The sequence below is a fragment of the Danio rerio genome, chromosome 2 (assembly GCF_052040795.2).
Source record: "Danio rerio strain M-AB ecotype USA chromosome 2, GRCz13ab, whole genome shotgun sequence".
Taxonomy (NCBI): Eukaryota; Metazoa; Chordata; class Actinopteri; order Cypriniformes; family Danionidae; genus Danio; species Danio rerio.
In genome coordinates, this window is record NC_141022.1 from 4738277 (window position 1) to 4758696 (window position 20420).

Here is a 20420-nt window from a genome sequence, read left to right on the forward strand (position 1 = left end):
GTAGTCCAGTGTAAAGCAGAGAATCAATGCTAAGAATGTTAAACATGCCTTTGCTTTACTGTGAAAACAGAGAAGAGTGAATGGAAATTAGTTCATTAATTTACCTATTGGTCAACAAATCTGGGCCAGAATTCTTTGCTACCTGTATATTGTTGGTACTGTCAGGTACTTGAGCTTTCATGCTGTTGTTTGTTTTGTCCTCTTTTTATATCATACTAGAGATTTCTGTAGATTTCATAAATACATCAATTTCAGTTAAAAGAAAATGTGAAAAAAGGCTGCGAATTAGAGAATTTCTTTTTTTTTTTTTTTTTTCTTTTAGGGGTTTTCACTTTTATTTGGCTAGGACAGTGGAGATTTTACAGACAGGAAAGAGTGGGGAGCAGAGATAGGGAAAGGATCGGCAAAGGACCTCGAGCCGGAAATCGAACTCAGGTCGCCGTGAGCACCTTGGTGCTTTATATCGTTGCACTAACCACTAGGCTATTACCGCCGACACAAATTAGAGACTTTTTGTTAGTGAATAGAATATTTCTTACACAAAATAAAACATTTTCTGTGGTATATCGGTTTTACCTTTATAGTAACAAATAAAAAAAATAAGCAATGCAATTACCCATAGGAAGATATAAGCTATTTCAAAAGCTTTTGTTTTTTCCAGTGGTGTAAAGTAACTAATTACAAATACTCAAATTACTGTAATTGAGTAGTTTTTCTCAGAAATTGTAATTTACTGAGTAGTTTTAAAAATGTATACTTTTACTCTTCCTTGAGAACATTTTTAGTGCTTTTACTCCACTACTTTCCTTCAACCTGCAGTCACTACTTTATTTTTTCTTGTCTATGGGAATTAGAATAATCAGTTCTGTAATTCCTGTTCAATCAAATCTCAAATAGAAGGTAAATTGCATCATAATGAACTACTTCAAAACATGTGCACTTTATATTGCAGCAGTTTGGAAGCCTTAAAAGTGTCCAAGAAGATGTTCAAAATCTTTACACGCATTGACCCAGAGATGGTTTAGATCAGGGATGCCCAAACACAGTCCTGGAGGGCAGATGTCCTGCAGATTTTAGCTCCAACTTGCCTCAACACACCTGCACGGATGTTTCTAGAAAGCCTAGTATGAGATTGATTAGCTAGCCCAGGTGCGTCTAATTGGGATTGGAACTAAACTTTGCAGGACACCGGCCCTCCAGGACTGAGTATGGGCACCCCTGGTGTAGATGCATGTCACTGATGAGAAGATGATGGATATTTACTCTATGATGATAGTAATGGCTTAAACACCCAGCAGACACAAGACGTCAACATGCTGTCAGATTGAAATTGTACCCTAACGTCATGGGGACGCTGCATTTTGTTTAGAAATTAAAATTAGATTTACATCAAAACTCAACGTCAGCCCGATGTCAATGTCCAACGTCCAACCTAAAACCAACCAAATATCAACGTCTAATGATGTTACAGCTTAACGTTGTGTGGACGTTACCACCATGACATCTATCAGACGTTGAATTTTGGTTGCCATATCTGATGAATCAATGTCAGTATTTAAGGTCAATAGGATGTTGTTTTAAGATGTTGGCTCAACATTGGATTTTGGTCACTTTCTAACAACCTAAAATCAACCAAATATCAACGTCATTTGTTTTCATTATTGGACACTAAAATAATGTTGTCCTTAGATGCTGACTAGATTTAGAATTTTGATCACTTGACATGACAACCTAAATTTAACCTAATATTAACGTCTTATGACATTGTGTGGCTGCTGGGCAATAACTATATGCACTACAGAATGTTACGTTTACACACACATGCACAAATTACATGTAAATGCATCAACTTTTAACAGCATAATTCTCACTACTCATGAGTACTTTTAAAAACTTTTTACTACTACTTGGAGTAATATTTACAACAGGTACTTTTACTCACACTACATTTTCAGGCAAGTAATGGTACTTTTAATTAGGTATGCTTTTCTGTACTCTTTCCACCCCTGGTCTTTTCACGGCAAAAGAATATGTGAATCATTGTTTCGTCTTCAGTTTTACAAAATGAGCATGAAGTATCCACCTCCAGATACTTTGCCCAAGTGCTATTCACTGGATATATTTTATGAAGAATTTTAAAATTAACCTCCCTTTTTTATTGGGAATGCAGTACTTATGAGGTTAAAACAAGGCTTTTCCAGTCTATTAAGTCAATGAAGGATGCCCAGTAAAATCTGCCATTAGGAATATTATACTTTTCATTTTTAGAAAATGTGTTGAACATATTTATTATTACAATTTTTATTTTATCAAATACACTAGTAATTTTATAGATATGCACATGTGTATATATCTATGATTTTATTTAAGTTCAGCTTTGGTTCTTTAATTACATTTTCAATCAAAATTAAATTAGATTTTTTGAGTTGAATTAAGCCTAAAGGAATCGCTTTTTGCACAGCATCAACTTCTTTAAAATGTAATGGAAAATTATAATTAGACACAAATTGCCAGATTTGGAGAGAATATTTTTTTATTGCAATAACAGCAGGCAATTAAAACAGATAGAAATACAAACGGATAAAGTATAGTGATAATGTAACAATATTAAAGGAATATAATAAAGGTAAAGCAAAAGAAAGACAATAAAAAAGAAAAAGAAACAAAAAATAAATAAATAAGGGCACAAGAAAAATAAAACAAATGAATGCAGAATAATAAACAAATCACGTTTTATAAGTGTTAATTGCTTTCTTTTTTTGAGACTCTGTGATGGTTTTTAAAGACAGTTCCAAGTCTCGTTTAGAAAAAAAGGCTTACATTGAGTATATTTGCATTTGTGTATAAAAACCTTTCCAATAAATAAAATAAGGTTAATACAAAAAGTTGAATTAAGTAATAGTTTTTTCTTTAAAATAAAACCCAAACTTGGAGATAATGCCAATTATATACCTGTTAAACAACTTGTATAGAAATATAGATTTGTTTCTAATTCTAATATCACAATTGTTCCATAAAAATGCATTTATGTGGTGAAAAATTATGGGAATAACACAATTTACTCCGTTTGTACTCCGCTCTCTTTAAATCCTGACGTGACGTCATTTTACGCCACGGGAACTGCTTGGGTCCCAAACAGTCCCACCCACCTCCGCTGCTTCAGCTCTGATTGACAATAATGGCGACGCGTCCGTCTGGAGTTGTGCCTCAATGAAACAGCTCCCAAGAACGCATTTGCGCCAAACATTTCTTATCATCCGGACTTAAAGATACCTTCCACGGAAACCAAACAGGAATGATCCCCGAATCCCATTCTGCGAGGAAATATTAAGTTCTGCTGGTGCGATTCTTGGGAAAGCACTAACAAAGGTCTCCTCATCCGTGGCGTTGTGGCTGCTGTTTACAGACCCGAGCGTGCGTTTGTTTCGAGCATGAAGGACTGCGCTTTCTTCACCTACCGCCATTCATTCAGGAATTATATCTGAACTCGAGTAAACCAGAAGGTTTTAATCAAAGTGCTTCAGCTGGACTGTTTTTGCAAACGCTTTTCCTGCACAGACATTCTGAACCGCGTCGCGCGAAGTTGGACCATCTGTTGAACGTTTGCGAGCGCACCGCAAAGTTCTCAACGCGTTTATTTTTTTAACATTTAATCGCAAAACAACTGTTGTTGTTTCCTAAAGCGAACGTTTTTGTTGCGTTTATGCTAACGCCAAGCAACTTTGGAGAGGTTAGCTATAGCTGGTTAGCCTAGACTCGCTAACTGGCCTCTGCTAAAAGGGCCGTTAGTGACCTAAACGTATTGTTTTTCTACATTTATTCATAACGTGTAATAATAACAACTACAAAGTTTGTTTTCTAATAATCTCTGTACGTTATATTTCACTAAAACAGTTGCATTTATGAGTCGACAACTTGAGCAGTTGTGAAAAGCATTAGCACTCCAAAAAAACTTCAGTTAAACATTTTCCTTAAGGAATTAACGTAAGCATTCTCTCTGTGTTTTGCTATACAGCAAGAGTGACCTCCATCATTGGCCATATGTAAGACGAACCAGTCCTTTTAAAACCCAATATTCTCAAAGCTGGCTGAACCGCCAGCTAAAAGTAACTTAAATCGCAACTTTTGCTCGTAAATGACCACCGGCAGGAATAACCGAGTGATGATGGAAGGAGTGGGTGCTCGAGTTATCCGCGGGCCTGACTGGAAGTGGGGGAAGCAGGACGGCGGAGAAGGGCATGTGGGCACCGTCAGGAGCTTCGAGAGCCCGGAGGAGGTGGTGGTGGTGTGGGATAACGGCACCGCCGCCAATTACCGCTGCTCCGGGGCTTATGATGTGAGGATATTGGACAGTGCGCCTACAGGTGAGGCTGCAGAGCTAATTGACTTCATCTCTCACCTTATCTAAACATCAGCTAACTAATTTATTAGAATAAAACACGCGTTTCTAATACTGCAGTTGAGGTGTATTTGTATTTTGTGAACTGTATAATGTATAATAAAGTGCTAGTTCACACTTTAATAATAATTGCAAATTTAATCCATTGCCATTGTCATTCATTCAGTCATTTTTAAAGTCCCTTTATTAATCTGGGGTCGCCACAGCGAAATGAACCGCCAACTTATCCAGCAAGTTTTTACGCAGCGGATGCCCTTCCAGCCGCAACCCATCTCTGGGAAACATCCACACACACACTCATACACTATGGACAATTTAGCCTACCCAATTCACTTATACCGCATGTCTTTGGACTATGGGGGAAACCAGAGGAAACCCACACGAAGGCAGGGAGAACATGCAAACTCCACACAGAAACGCCAACTGAGCCGAGGTTCGAACCAGCGACCTTCTTGCTGTGAGGCGACAACCTACTGCGCCACTGCCATCCATCTGCGGTCCATCAAATATAAATTTTACATAACATAATTAAATGTAATTTGAGGATCCTTCCACTGAAATTTTCTTCACGCAAAATGTTTGCTTCAAATGCGATCTTAAATCAGTATGAATGGTTTCATCCAAGTCCACCACTTTTCTGATGTGAATATTGCATTTTATGCTTTATGTAATGCTTAGAGTGCTAGTTCATCCTAAAATCACATGTAATTGAGCGTCACATGAAATGTTTGAAATAAATGTCTTATGCATTCGTAATGACATGGGGTAAGTAAATGTTAACTTATGTTTATCTCAAATATTTCATGTGATGCTCAAGAATGAACCTGATTGGTTCTTGCGGAGGCTCAGATGTGCAGGTGTGACACAACAATGAACCTCATTAGTTCTTGCTCATGATTGAGTTAAAGTCTAATATTTTACAGTCTATCAAAGTCTATTAATGAAATATGAGCTCAACTCTTCAGAATACTTTGATTAAACTGCACAATTCATATAGATTTAGTTTTTTTTTTTATCTCTTTAAAAAGTTTTGGATGAACTGACTATGCAACAAATATTAGATTTCTCACACACTCACGCACAAAAAGTCTGCATTGTGATATGATATATGTACAGTAAGAATAATGTTTTGTTTACCCCCACACACACACACACACACACACATACAAAATAAGAAAACTCTCATTATTATTCCTCTGTTTCCAAACCTGATTGAGTTTCTTTTTTCCATTGACTTAAATTGATATTTTGAAGAATGTTGAAAACTGCTAGCAATTGGCTTTATTTTTTTCTCTACCATGAATTTCTGTGGGTACCATTTTCCAAAATTCTTCAAAACTTCTATTTTTTTTAATGTTCAATGTGACAAAATAGTAATAAAAAAACGTGAAGTTTTAGAACCACATGTGGGTGAGTACAGTTTAAATTGTGAACTGTCCCTTTAATTGACATTAAAGGATCAATACATTATGAATAATATACAAATGTGTTTGTTATGCATTAAAGGGGCCCATGAAATTAAAATAACGCTTTTTAGATGTTAGTATCAGTATTGTTCATTTTTAGGATATTTATAATCTAGTGTGCTCCAAACCCGTGGCGAAATTCGCGTTTAGAAGATATAAAACCGATATCAACATGTCATTTTATTCACGTCACCTCATACTACAGTTTCTCATCAAATCATAACCAATCGAATGCTCTCTAGTATCTGACATGCCCCGCCACCTTCAAGATGCTTCTCTTTGGCTGCGTCCAAAACCGCCTACTACTCAGTACAGCATTTGAATTTAAACGTACTACTCGGTCTAGAGCTGCACGATTCTGGCTAAAATGAGAATCGCGATTTTTTTTTTTGCTTAAAATAAAGATCACGATATTCTCACGATTCTGTAGATGTAAATTAAAGGTATGGTAAAAACAAACATATGGCACAACATCGATAATAATATTATGTGTAGGTCTACTGGTGTCTATAAATAATTCTATTCTACTTATAATAATTCTGATGTTGAATTATTATGTTTGCGATTATATGCTTGCAATAAGACAATTTTATTCACTGGTAAAATCAGACATTTGCCATTATCAGATTATATTCAGCAATATATAGGCTAGAGTAGTTATACTGACATTGTAAACATTTATTTTCATGCGCAACTGTGTGTTCGCTATGAAAGAGAAAACACATCAAATGCTTGCCGCAATCATAACTCTAAAATGCGATATGATCATTTAAATGAAGTGCACACTTTCGGTTTCATTCTGACTGCTAAGTGCTGTTCATACTTCGCGTGCGGCTCCCAAACGATCACTCTGTGCCACAAACTGAATATTATTTACATCTGTATTACCTGTTACTCGCAACATATGCAGGTTCTGTTCACTAAAGTAGACGTGCGCGTCTATCATTAAGTAGAGTACGCATGCGCCCTCGCTGTGATAACAGCTCATGGTAAGTAGCTCATGTCACGTGTCATTTCCCGTTCGCGAAAACATAATTATATTAAGAGAAAAATGACATTTTTAGGTGAATTATACCTTATAAATACAGGTGTCAATGTCACTGAGCAACGTGTGTGAAACAATGAAAAGACTTGTGCAGCCGCCTTTTCTTCTCTCCTGAACATGAAAATATGATTGATAGAATCGTAGAAATGCTGGATTAAGATCGTCTGGGGGGTCGAATCGAGATCGCAATCTTTTAACGATTAATTGTGCAGCTCTAACTCGGCCGTTAGAAAAGTACAATCTATACAGTATGAATGTGAAAAGTATGAATGGAATTTGGACGAACTACATCCTGACCTACCTGCGTCAGTTGCGTCGCGTCAGTCCCATTCATGTTTTGGTTGAGATCGCGTCAAACATCGAATAAAAATGCACATTTCAAAGCACTTAATGGGACCTTTAAAGAGCCAACTTAAGTTTAAACAGGTGGAAGTCAACCCATTAAATATGAATCTAATTGCAATGTTCCAGGAATCAAGCATGATGGCACCATGTGTGACACCTGTCGGCAGCAGCCCATCATTGGAATCCGATGGAAATGTGCAGAGTGCACCAACTACGACCTCTGTACCACCTGTTACCATGGCGACAAGCACCACCTGCGCCACAGGTTTTACCGCATCACCACCCCTGGCAGTGAAAGGTGAGTGTGGCGTTTCTCCATGTGCTCTTCACTCCTTGTGGATAAGTCTGCTCTGGCCGGTTTCACACAGCTATGGACCCTTTTCACATTTCTGGGGTTTTCTGAAGTCGTGTTAGTTTGGTAAACTTAAATGTTTGTGCACACCGGGACGCTTTTTGCTTGCGTTTACCGTCAACGTTTAACACCTCGTGACTAAATAAAGGGCGCCAATGTGACCGTACACACCAACGCGCAAAACGGCAAGCGCAAAAGCGTCATTTTTTTAAGAAACGCTTCATGCTCGTTTTTTTGTTTTGATACACTGCGTCAAAATCTTCTCCACCAATCAGATTGGCACTTTTGTTCACGTGCACGGAGCTGTTAAAGTTACAGTGAACAACACTTGGAGGCGCTCAAGCGCAGCTGTCAATGCAAGCGCACATAGAAGAAGACGCCCAGAGGCGATATGAACATTCAGCTGCTTATTGCTCTCTAAACAATAATCATTTCTTCATCGCTAGAGCTGGAGTTGCTGCTTGAACCATCCATGCTTGTTCGAGTCACCAGTAACTTTAACAACAGGCATATGAACTTCCTCTCTTCCTCTTCTTTTGTGTTATAAGCGGGGTGTCAGAAGCTTACAGTTGTTTAGCGCCATCTAACATCAAGGAGTGATTTTGCATACTCTTCTGCTTGACGCCAGTGAAAATTGCTTGGGTTTGAATCCGGAAAAAAGGTCTCGTGAAACTCTGACGATGAACGCAAACGAAAGCGTCCTGGTGTGTACGAGCACTAGGCCCGGTTTTCTTGAACTATCCTCAGGCACAATTGTGCCCTTTCCCCTTGACCTGCACTCACACTGCATTATTTACCTTCCGAGCCTGAGCGCGCTTGCGTCGTTGATAATGCGACTGTTCAGTTTAACAGAAGAGAAGATTGGAGTAGAGATTGCTTTAGTTGTATTGTTTTGTATTATTTTAAAATGTTTGTGATGCTATGACAAACAGTCAAATATTTTGCTGAACAGATCCTAAACTTTTGACGCTCATAAATGTTCATGAAAGTCATTGTGCTGCTCGTATTAAGAGGGATCCTGGGATTTTTAACGACTACAGAGAGTCAGGACCTCGGTTTAACCTCTCACACCCCATTCACACGGGGTGTCAGCGTCAACGCTTACTATTCACTTTGAATGGGTGACGTCAGGCGTTGCCGAACTGCATAGTGGATCCGTCGGCTCCGCTTCAGAGGCGTTGCTCAGTGCAGAAGTTGGGACTAGCTCAACTTTTCAAGTGCCGACAGATCGCTATATGCAAATACACCAGCTAGACAGTGGCCTATTGCTGACTGAATTTCATTGGCTGACGCTGCTATGATGATCGCTTTAGCCCCAACTTCAGACACGACTTCAGTCAAGCGTTGACGCTGAAGCCCGTGTGAATGGGGCGTCATCCGAAAGACTTCGCTCACTGAGAAGTATAGAGTCCCCGTCACTATACTGGGGCATTAGGACCAACACAGACCACAGGTTGGACGCCCCCTGCTGGCCTCACAAACACCACTTCCAGCAGCAACCTAGCTTTCCCATGTGGTCTCCCATCCAGGTACTGACCAGGCACAGCCCTGCTTAGCTTCAGTGGGTGACCATGTGAGAGTTGCAGAGAGCTAGCTGCCGGCTGATTGATATGTTGAGCTATCTTATGCTGCTTTGACCCAATCTACATCGTAAAAGTGCTATAGAAATCAAGATAAATAAGATCGCAAGCAAGATCTCAATCGCAGCAAGTCTTTGGTCATGATTAGGTTTGTTTTTTACCTTATTTTATGAAGCTAGATAAACATTTGTTTTACATTTAGTAATATTGTGAGAGAAGCTGCTGTTTTAGTTGTGTATCTGCTGTCTATTTCTTTTTAATGGCTTGGGTAACGTCTCCATATGGCAAGGCTATTATGAAGTCTAGCAGTTGTTTAGACGTCACTCGTGGCAGCCATCCGTTACTGCCCTAAACATGAGCTCAAGCAAACAATAGGTCAGCTCAACAGCTGGTCTCCTTTCAACTGAGTCTGACTCTATTTCCCCAGTCAGATTGGAGAGTGAAGTGCAGCACACAAAGACAGTGGCCTTTTTTTTTAAACTGGGTGTTTCCTCTGGCAGCTGCTGTGGTTTCCAGCTGCTTTAAGACACATGTGATCTTAATACAACCAGAATAAAATTCTCTAGTGCTTTTATTTAATTTTTTCTTGTCCTGAAGTTTTTTAATTTTTTTTAATTTTGCTATTTAAAGGCAAAATTGTCTTTTTAAAATACAAAAAAACCCACCTGAACAGTGTTATATATTTTACTGGCTTATACATTTGCATTATCCTAAATGTTTTGAAGAATGTTCAAGTCAAGAGAAAAAGCTTTCCTCCTTACTGACGGCTGTTGCAATTTCAAGCCAATAATTTTAGTTTTGTACGTTTCATATTTCCTTTTTTTGCTACTTCAATGTGTTTGCTCAGAGTTCTTCTGGAGTCTCGTCGCAAGTCGAAGAAGATCACAGCCCGCGGCATCTTTGCAGGAGGACGAGTGGTGCGAGGGGTGGATTGGCAATGGGAGGATCAGGATGGCGGGAATGGAAGAAGAGGGAAGGTAATGCCTCGACACGTCTGACTATGCTCACCTTCCTGTGCTCATCTTTTATTACATGAAAAACATTCCTCTTATCACGTGCATGCAGTGTTTTGTGCTCAATTTAATTTCAACGTTGTTTTTATTGTTTTTAATTATGATACAAAACCCAGAAAACAATACAAAATATTAACTTGTATAATATTTCAGAATTTACTTTCCCACAGCAACATTATTTAAACAGAAATAGCATTTAAAATAAGTTTAAAATAAAACACAATGCTATTATATAAAAATAAAATTAAGAGTAAATAAATACCTAAAGAGCCCCTATTATGTTTTTTTTTTTTTTATATTTCCTTTCATTCAGTGTGTAACACAGCTGTAAGTGAATGAAAACATCCAGCTGAGGGTTAACTCTGAAAGTGCACCTTGCTTAAAAATGCAGATTTTTTAAAATAAAAGATTTGACTTAGTCAAATCTTTTAAATGTCGTTTAAATGATTTGTTGTTCACTCGGATATTTTGCCTGTTTGTATTGACGTCAACACAAAACAATACCAAATATGTTTTGTGCCGGATTCGGCAAAACGTGAACGTGCCTTTCCCTTCAAACACTTGCTTCGTGCAGGTGTGGGACTGATCATGACTGAAGATGAGTGAACATTAATAAGTAAATGTTCTGGTGATTAATGAAATAATCTACCCTGCAACGGGGGATTCGTCGGCTGTTTGTTTGAATTCTAGTGTATGGGACTTTGTCAGAGCTTGACGGGTACTTTACAGTATACAGTTCATGGATCAGTTTCTTCCTCCATTCACAAATGTAAGTAAGTGCGAATAAAATTGCTGCCTCATTTTCTCTAGCTTGCAAAATGTGTATTTAGTCGGCGCAATAGCCTAGTAGTTAGCGCGCCGACATATGTTGCAATAGCACGTCAGGGCGTCGCGAGTTCGAATCCCGGCTCGACGACATTTCCCTACCCCCTCTCTCTCTCCCACTTCGCTTCCTGTCTCAATACTGTCCTATCTAATAAAGGCAAAAAGGCCAAAAATAAAATCTAAAAAAAAAAAAATGTGTATTTAATTGTAATGTTACTTGTAATGGCTCGTCGTGGCTTGTAATGTATCTCGTTAACTCTTTATATTCTTATCAAATCTAAAACCATGTTGAAAAGGCAATGTGTGTCTCTTTGTTTACAGTTTTAAATGCGTTTGTAAGCTCACGATCCTCTGCCGTTTGTCATTGCATCAGCTGTTCCTCACACGTGTAGCAAAGTTTCAAAATAGTTAATCTTTAAAACTGTGTGGATTACTACTGTGTGTCGTGGTTAACAATAAAGCAATTTGCTGGTGTTAAACTGCATTGCTTTAATGCACTCCTACGTTGGGCTCACACATACACTCTGCACTCTGACTACTTCTACAATGTTGATGAGTCGTGGGGGCATTTCCATCTGTCTCGTGCTGAACGCAGTCGACCAATCAAAACAGACTTGGTCATCGGACCAACTATCGCAAATTATCATCGTGCTAAGGAGGGGTTTGGGAACAAATGATGGGGGGTTGTGGCGAACTGAAGATTTTGAAAGGGCACAATCTATCCAAGACTAAAAAGGGCATGTTGAGGTTGAGGTTGAGCCCCATGTGTGCACGTGCCTGAGGTCATTTATGTATTTCTTACACAAATTCTTCTTTTTCTTAAATTAATTGCATTTTTGAGGTTGTAAACATGCTCGAAAACTGACAAAACTTTGCACACACATTAGAAGTGGCTAAAATTTTGATATGGTTTCGGAAGAGGGTGTGGCAAAACACACAATAAACATGTCAATACTTGCAAAAAGTCTCTGAGGCCATGTCTACGCTAATCACGTCCACTTCACGTCCACACTGTCGTTTCTATTCATTTTCCAAAACATTGTCATTCCCACTGAAACGACTATAAATGCTTTCAACCTGTACTGTGCATGCATGAAACTTAAGACGCTTCGGCACGCGTCATTTCCGCCTGACGTTTATTTTCTTTCCGGCTCTTTGAAACGTTACGGCAAAATGTCAAGGAAAAGCACAGAGTTTTTTTAATGGACTGACAATGAAGTAGAGTTGCTGCTTCGAGTAGAGTGAAAATGTAGACTGGGACGTGCCAAAACAAATACGTCGATATACTAGACCGCTTTAAAGAACAGTATTCTGCTGCTGATGCTGCTTACCCTCACAGTAAGGACGACATCACTAAAATCAGAATCACAACAAAATTAAAGTAAACGAATTAGTAACATGACTGTCACATGACAAAAACGCGTCCGTGTCTACAGTCTACACTACGACACGAAAATGGCGTTTTCAAAATTATCCACTTTGGAGAGCGTTTTCAAAAAGATACGTTTTTGTTTCCTAAAAACACGTCTCAGTGTGGACGGATGAACACGCATTAAGGCTGATTTATACTTCTGCGTCAAACGCCGGCGTATGCTACGGCGCTGACGCATAGCCATGGCCGTCGGCGTCGCTGACATGCACCTCTCAAAAAATGTAACTACACGTCGCAACGACGCGTAGCGCAAGCTCTGTGATTGGTCGGCTTGGTAGCACTGACGAGTCTGGGCGGGACCGAGAGCCGCGCGAGCTGGACGCGAGCCCAATGGAGCGATTTTTTTTTTTTTTTTTTTTTTTTTTTATACAAGTGTGGAGTCCCGTGAAAGAGCTCCGGATGGAAAGTTTTGTTTTGTGTTTACCTCATAGTTAATGTTGTTGCACGTCCGCCGGTTCCTGCCTCAAAATGAGTGAGTTTGAGCCACTTGTACTTCCAGGAAGTGTTCAGGAAAAGCAAAACAGTAGAGAAGAAACTCGACACAGAGGAACGTTTACACCTCATTGCCCACTAGCGTTTTGGAAGTGTTTATGCATACTTCGCAGACTTGTTAAGACGCCGGTCACTTGACGCAGAAGTATAAACCAGGCTTTAGTGTGGACATGGCCTGAGTTAAATTCAAACCTGAACCGGAAGTTGGAAATTTTTAACTTTCCTTTCGAAAAAAGAGCAGCTTAAATTTTTTTTCTTGTAATTTTGATGCAAGATGATAAAATCCGTGCATAAATACATAAATACATAAATAAATGTTTTTTTTATTTAATAAAATCTAAATATTAAATACTTTAAAGGATTTAAGATGCTAATGACCATTAAACGTGTCTTATGAAAATGTCCATAGTGCATCATTTGGGACACTAAATCAAGAGGTTCATTAACTCTTTTGAAGGTTTTGTTTAGTCAGTAATCACTACAGCTACTTTTCTTTTCTCTCATAAACTGTCCATTTCAGGTGACGGAGATCCAGGACTGGAGTGCTGCCAGCCCCCACAGCGCAGCCTACGTCCTTTGGGACAACGGGGCCAAGAACCTCTACCGAGTGGGATTCGAGGGCATGGTGAGCCACCCCCATTCCTACACACACACACACAAAAGACTGCAGTTAACAGGCCTTTGTGTTATTACCCACCCCCCCGTCCTACCCAACACTGCACCACACGCAGGCCAGGCGTCCCATAAGCTGGCCTTCTTTATAAGGGGCAGCCATTGTGAAGGGCAGCTGGATGAGCTATCTGCATGATAAAAGAAGTCTGTTGGCTTTACAAGAGAGCGAGACTCGACACCAAGACCAAAAGCGTGCCTCAGTTGTTGAAGGCCGCCCTTTGATTGGCTGATCCACTTTCTGCAACATCTGAATTCCAGCCAATGGCTCTGCAGATGCGCTCCGGCTTTTGTCTGTGATTGCAGTGTGTCCGGAGGGTGTGCGCAGCCATCTGCCACTGGAATTATTAATTAGATCTGGATATAGAGGAAGATATATAAGGAGGAATAGAGACGTTCAAGTCATCTGGTGAATTAGTACTCATGTCGCAGAAACACTAAATATCACAATATCAGATTTGTCCAATGCCATGCAGCCATAATCAGCTGTCTGTTTCTGTTTTTTCAGTCTGATTTGAAATGTGTGCAAGATGCCAAAGGAGGGACTTTTTACAGAGACCACTGTCCAGTATTGGGTAAGATTTAAAATATCTGATATTACCAAAATATACCATGCCGGTTCAATGAATATACAGTGGGGGAAATAAGTATTGAGCACGTCACCATTTTTCTCAGAAAACAAATTTCTAAAGGTGCTGTTGACTTGACTTTTCACCAGATGTTGGTAACAACCAAAGAAATCCATATATGCCAAAAAAACAATATTAATTCATTTACTAATGAACTTCTGTGTTATAAAATGAAATGACAAAGGGAAAAAGTATTGAACACATGAAGGAAGGAAGCTGTAGAAAGACATGGAACGCCCAGACAGCAGCAGAGGTCTTTCTTATTGTAAAGTAGTATTAGCTGCTTTTGTGCAACATCTACATAAATCAGGAGGATGAAGATGAAACCAGGGTGGACATTTCAGCAAGACAATGATCCAAAACACAGCCAATGAAACTCTCAAATGCTTTCAGAGAAAATAATCTAGCTGTAGAATGGCCCAGCCTATCACCTGACCTGAACCCAATAGAAAATGCAAAACAAAAAGCTCAGATTTTATAGACAAGACCTACATAACTGTCAAGGTTTTTACACTGTTGAAGTCTGTGAAAAAAAATCACACCTGAGCAATGTATGTGACTATATTCTCCATATGAGAGGCGTCTTTAAGCTGACAGCATCAAAAAAGCCTTTTATATAAAGTATTAAATACATTTCTGTAGTTCAGCACCTTCTCCTTGTGTCTATTGTTATTATTAAACAACACATTTTTTCAGATTTTTTTGGTTTGGTTTTATTTTTATGTTTGTAATGTTTGGGTTTTTACTAAAATTTGGTTTAATCCCATGTCAACAGCTCCTTTAGAATATTATTCCCAGAAAAAAAACATGACTAGTTGAGTACTTTTCCCCCACTCTAGTTATCTTTGTCAAGTAAATGTCCTCCAGTATATGTTAATGTTGTATGTGATGCCTCCACTAGGTGTCAGCATTGGATGCCTAATATAGCTGATCTTCAAACATTCATCGCTACAGTGAAACATTCCTGTTTAAAAGCTATTTTGGCCCCAGTCCATAATTTACTCTTTGCCGTCCAAACCAATAACATAAAGCTGTTTGCAATGATGGTCAGCTCAGATTAATTACACTTGAGGCCTTAAAAAAAAAAAAAAGGTCCAATCATTTTTAAAGATGTTAAGCTACATGCCACTTCACAGGATGTTCACTAAGTTTTCTACACTATACTGAAACGAATAAAGACATGTCTGTTTAGTAAAAAATGTATTTTTGAAGAAATGTTTATTAAATTTTTTATTTTTGTTTATTAATTAATTAATTTATTTATTTGTTTATATATTTATTAATTTATTTATCTATTTACTAATCTATCTATTTATTTTATTTATTTATTTATTTACATATTTATCTATTTAGTAATTTATCTATTTATTTATTTATTTATTTATCTATTTACATATTTATCTATTTGCTTATTTATATATTTATTTATTTATCTATTTACGTATTTATCTATTTTCTTACCTATTTATTTATCTATCTGTTTATTTATTTATCTATTGATTTAATTATTTATCTATTATTTATTAATTAGTCCATTTATTTGTTTATCTATTTATTTAGCTATATATTTGTTTATATATTTGTTTATCTAATTTATTTATTTATATATTTATTTAATTATTTATTTATCTATTTATTTATCTATGTATTTATTTATAAATTTATTTATCAAATTTATTTATTTATTTACTTATCTAATTTATTTATCTATGTATTTATTTATTTATCTATTTATTTATTTTAATCTATTTTATTTATATATCTATCTATTTATTTATCAACTTAGAACCGAAGTACCGCTTCTTTTGATAACACCAGTTAGCTCCAACACATTACATAGAACATAAATACCAAATTCGCTAGAGACTGCAAATACATCGAAATAGGCTATATTTTACCTCCCATAATGATAGTCAGACAGGCAGGGTGGATTAATTTTTGGTAGCCCAACTGGAAAACGTAATGACGTTGGCCTAGCAGTATTTCGAGCCCTGGTTCAGCTGAATTTTCCTAGTTTTGTTTAGCCTTAGATGATAATGATCATCATATTCGTCCTGTTGTTGGTTTTCTGTAGGTGAGCAGAACGGCAACAGGAACCCAGGAGGCCTGCAGATCGGAGACTTGGTCAACATTGATTTGGACCTGGAGATCGTTCAGTCACTGCAGCATGGGCATGGAGGATGGACCGACGGCATGTTCGAGACGCTCACCACCACAGGCACTGTCTGCGGCATCGATGAAGACCACGACATTGTTGTGCAGTATCCTAGCGGAAACAGGTCAGGCACACAGCATTGCACTTATTCATGGGACATTATTTATTATTAGGGTTGCACAGTTTACCGGTACTATGGCAGTATCGCAATACTATGGCTAGAAAATACTGGCAGTGCCAATGTAGTTTGTAAACGGTAGAATCGTCATTAATGGTTTATCTATAATAGATGTTGTTGCATGTGGAAAAGTCTCTAAAATGCTTATACATTTGTTCAATAATAGACAATTTATTTTAATAGTCTGTAGAGCCCTTTAACGTTGCAAAACTGTTTGCCGGCAGCTAGCTCTCTGCAACTCTCACATGGTCGCCCCCTGAAGCTAAGCAGGGCTGCGCCCGGTCAGTACCTGGATGGGAGACCACATGGGAAAGCTAGGTTGCTGCCGGAAATTGTGTTAGTGAGGCCAGCAGGGGGCGCCCAACCTGCGGTCTGTGTGGGTCCTAATGCCCCAGTATAATGACGGGGATGCTATACTGCTCAGTGAGCGCCATCTTTCGGATGAGACGTTAAACCGAGGTCCCGACTCTCTGTGGTCGTTAAAAATCCCAGGATGTCCTTTAAAAAGAGTAGGGGTTTAACCCCGGCATCCTGCCCAAATCTGCCCACTGGCCTCTGTCCATCATGGCCTCCTAACCATCCCCATATTCAATTGGCTTCATCACTCTGTCTCCTCTCCACCAATCAGCTGGTGTGTGGTGTGCGGTCTGGCGCAAAATGGCTGCCGTCGCGTCATCCAGGTGGATGCTGCACACTGGTGGGGGTTAAGGAGATCCCCCCCCATTGTGTAAAGTGCTTTGAGTGCCCAGAAAAGCACTATATAAATGTAAGTAATTATTATTATTAATTATTAGAATTCACACCTTTTATGGTAGCCTATTGCACGTTTTCTGAGGCTTTAGTTCAAACGCACATCTGAATCAGTTCATTTCTGTTCCTGTTAATATGATTTAGTAGCTACAACAACCGTGTCGATCTCTTTAAAAGAACGACTCACAAAGAGACTTTTATTTGGATTGTTACCTGATAAGACCAAGAAAAAGAATAAATGGAAAACCCAAAATAGCAACACGAAACATTGAATCAATGTTTGACCACTTCATATAGGCTAATTTTGTTGGAAAAATTTTGTAAATAAATTTATTTTCATGTATTTTTGTTGGTCAGTTATCTTCATGTATTTTTGTTGGTCAGTTATCTACAAAATAAACAAAAAGAATGAATACCTTTTAGGTGAAGTAAGGTGTAAATAATACTTTTTTTTGTCTTAAGGGAATGTGGAAATATAAATTTCTATCATCTAATTCCAAATGAACAATAATCTACGTATAACTAAAAAGTTATATTCTTTGGTTTTTAATTATATCATTTCATTGACATGCCAGCTAGGAGGGACATTTAACTTTTGCCTTGCTGACAACAGGCTAAACCAAAGTGATGGAATTATCGGTTTCACAGCATGGCTGTATCTATTGTCTTCTCTGTCTCCAGAACATCATTTGTACACTGTAGTACTTATATACTGATGAGATCTGGAGAAGGCATGGCACCCTGCAGACAACCAGACTTCATTTGCATGCTTTGTTTGACCGTCCCCACCATGACAGACCCCACCTACATGCTGTAAAATGTACAAATGTATAATGTTTGCTGTGGAGTTTAGAGTTTGCTTTCGATGACGCCACAGCCACGCTGAGTTCTTCTTATTAAAAAGGATTCTGCTTTGAAGACAACCGAAAGATTCTCCCTGGTTTTTGGGGCTCTTAGAAGTTTACAACAGGAATTATAAATTACATTCAAGTAGGCCTATTATAACATAAAATATTAATTAAATTACATATTTCTTTATTATTTGAGTTATGAATTACAGTATCGCTATACTACTTGGTATTTTGATACTTCAGCTGGTTGAGTATTGTAAGATTAATATATGGTATTGCGACAATCCTATTTATTATCGTAATTTTTTGCCATTATTTCTCGGTGAGTGACAAAAGCAAACATTATAACCAGGGCCAGATAGAATCTACAAACATTTATTGGTATTTCTGCACAAAATGTTGTCAGTATTATAACTTAACACATAAAGTGTTTTTTTATTATATATTTATTTTTTTACCGTCATCTGGGAAACGGTTAGGATTTCAGTTCGGTAAAAAAACTATTAGTGTTCCAATTGGGATGACTTTAAATTCATATGCGTGTAAATGCATAAGCAGGGCTTAATTTATGCCGGAACAAGCCTGATCCGGATCCGGTACCTCTAAAATCTGATCCGACACCTCATTTTACCCATCCCCCTCCTCATACGTACCCCCACCCCTAACTTTCTTCCGCAACTCCCCAAACCTCTTCACTTTCGTACGCGATCGTATATTAAATCTACTGAAAGTATTACTTCCACTCTGTGGCCTTCTAATAATCGCAGAGCTCTGTATGTGTTCTAGGTGGACGTTTAACCCAGCGGTGCTGACCAAGGCAAATGTTGTCCGCAGTGGAGAAGTGGCAGCTGGCGCTGAGGGCGGCAGCTCGCAGTTCATGGTGGGAGATTTAGTCCAGATCTGCTACGACATCGACCGCATCAAACTGCTCCAGAGAGGACACGGAGAGTGGGCCGAAGCCATGCTGCCAGTGAGCATCCCTAGTTTAATGCAGTAGTGCTTGTCCGGTCTGAAACCCACTTTATATCATATATCAATCAGGCATCAGAGATCACTGAGTTTTAAAGTTATCAGATCTTAAAAGTGGCGATTTTGTGATGAAAAAACTAGTTCATCGGAAGCACTTGGGGTGTCTGACTGAAAATCAAACTCAGTGTGCATATCCTCCATTGTGCCACCTCGATTTGACGATAACCCCAATCCAACGTTGGCCAATGCAGACCGAAGGCCTGACGTCTACCGACCCTTTAAAGGTGCAATATGTAAGTTTATAACAACACAGATCACTGCCTATTCACGAGTCCCGCAGAAAAAGTGATTGACAGGTGGTAATTATGTGTGTATCTTGCCTTTATTCATTTACTGTATGATTTGTTTATGGGTGAAACAAAGACCATGCAGGTCAGGTAGTTTAAACGGTAGGCTACAAATAATTAATTGGTCATTAATTATTTAATTATTCATAATCGTAAATCGAATCGTGCCTTTAGAATCGAAAATGTAATAGAATCGAGAATTTGGAGGATCGTGACACCCTTAGTCCGTATTATGGTATTATCATGCGTTAGAAGAGTCATAAACTTACATACAGCACCTATAATGAGCATTAAACTGCATCTGCTGGCCTCCTCTACAAGTAGCACACTTGTTTTATCTGCTTACTGTTTAAGCGGCTCAGCCTCCTGAAGCACTGGATGTTATCCCGCCAGTGCGCTCCTGGGCTGGGTTTCTATATTTTTGGATCGCCTCCCTTTTGTTGCCCTCGATGGACAAAGCTTAACAGAATTCCAATAGCTTCGGTTATGAGCAGTATAGATGAGAAATGGTCCTGCAAGAGCCTTTGGGTGTTTTCCGTTTAAATGAGCCAATCTCAATTTTAAAAAGCCAGACCTTACACTTATTGATTTTTCTCCACGTCTCTCTTCACAGGGCTCTCAGAGGGGCGTTTTGTACCTGTGTGTAACAGGCAGTGTGCACACACAAACACACAGTTGAAGTTTTCTGTTGAACAGATTTCTTCCATCACATTTCTAAACAATAGTGTTACTAACTAATTCCTAATAACAGATTTGTTTTATCTTTACTGTGATGATCGCACAATATTTGACTAGATATTTTTTAAGATGCTAGTATTCAGCTTAAAGTGACATTTAAAGGCTTAACTAGGGTAATTAGGTTAAAGTTAGGTTAATTAGGCAAGGCATTGTCTAACAGTGGTTTGTTCTGTAGAAAATTGAAG

General features: G+C 38.5%; 1 protein-coding gene across 10 annotated transcripts in view; it reads left to right on the forward strand.

Moving 5' to 3' along the window:
- Nucleotides 1–3156: 3156 nt before the first annotated feature.
- The window catches only part of mib1 (MIB E3 ubiquitin protein ligase 1), an 88085-nt gene continuing 70821 nt past the window's right edge, over nucleotides 3157–20420 (forward strand). For 9 of the 10 annotated variants that reach the window (XM_087238889.1, XM_087238885.1, XM_087238886.1 and 6 more), the window contains exons 1-7: nucleotides 3157–4364; nucleotides 7382–7553; nucleotides 10035–10164; nucleotides 13470–13574; nucleotides 14127–14193; nucleotides 16322–16526; nucleotides 18968–19151. In XM_087238889.1, coding sequence (XP_087095015.1) covers nucleotides 4136–4364; nucleotides 7382–7553; nucleotides 10035–10164; nucleotides 13470–13574; nucleotides 14127–14193; nucleotides 16322–16526; nucleotides 18968–19151 — 1092 coding nt within the window. In that variant the 5' untranslated portion in view covers nucleotides 3157–4135. 10 annotated transcript variants of the gene reach the window in all.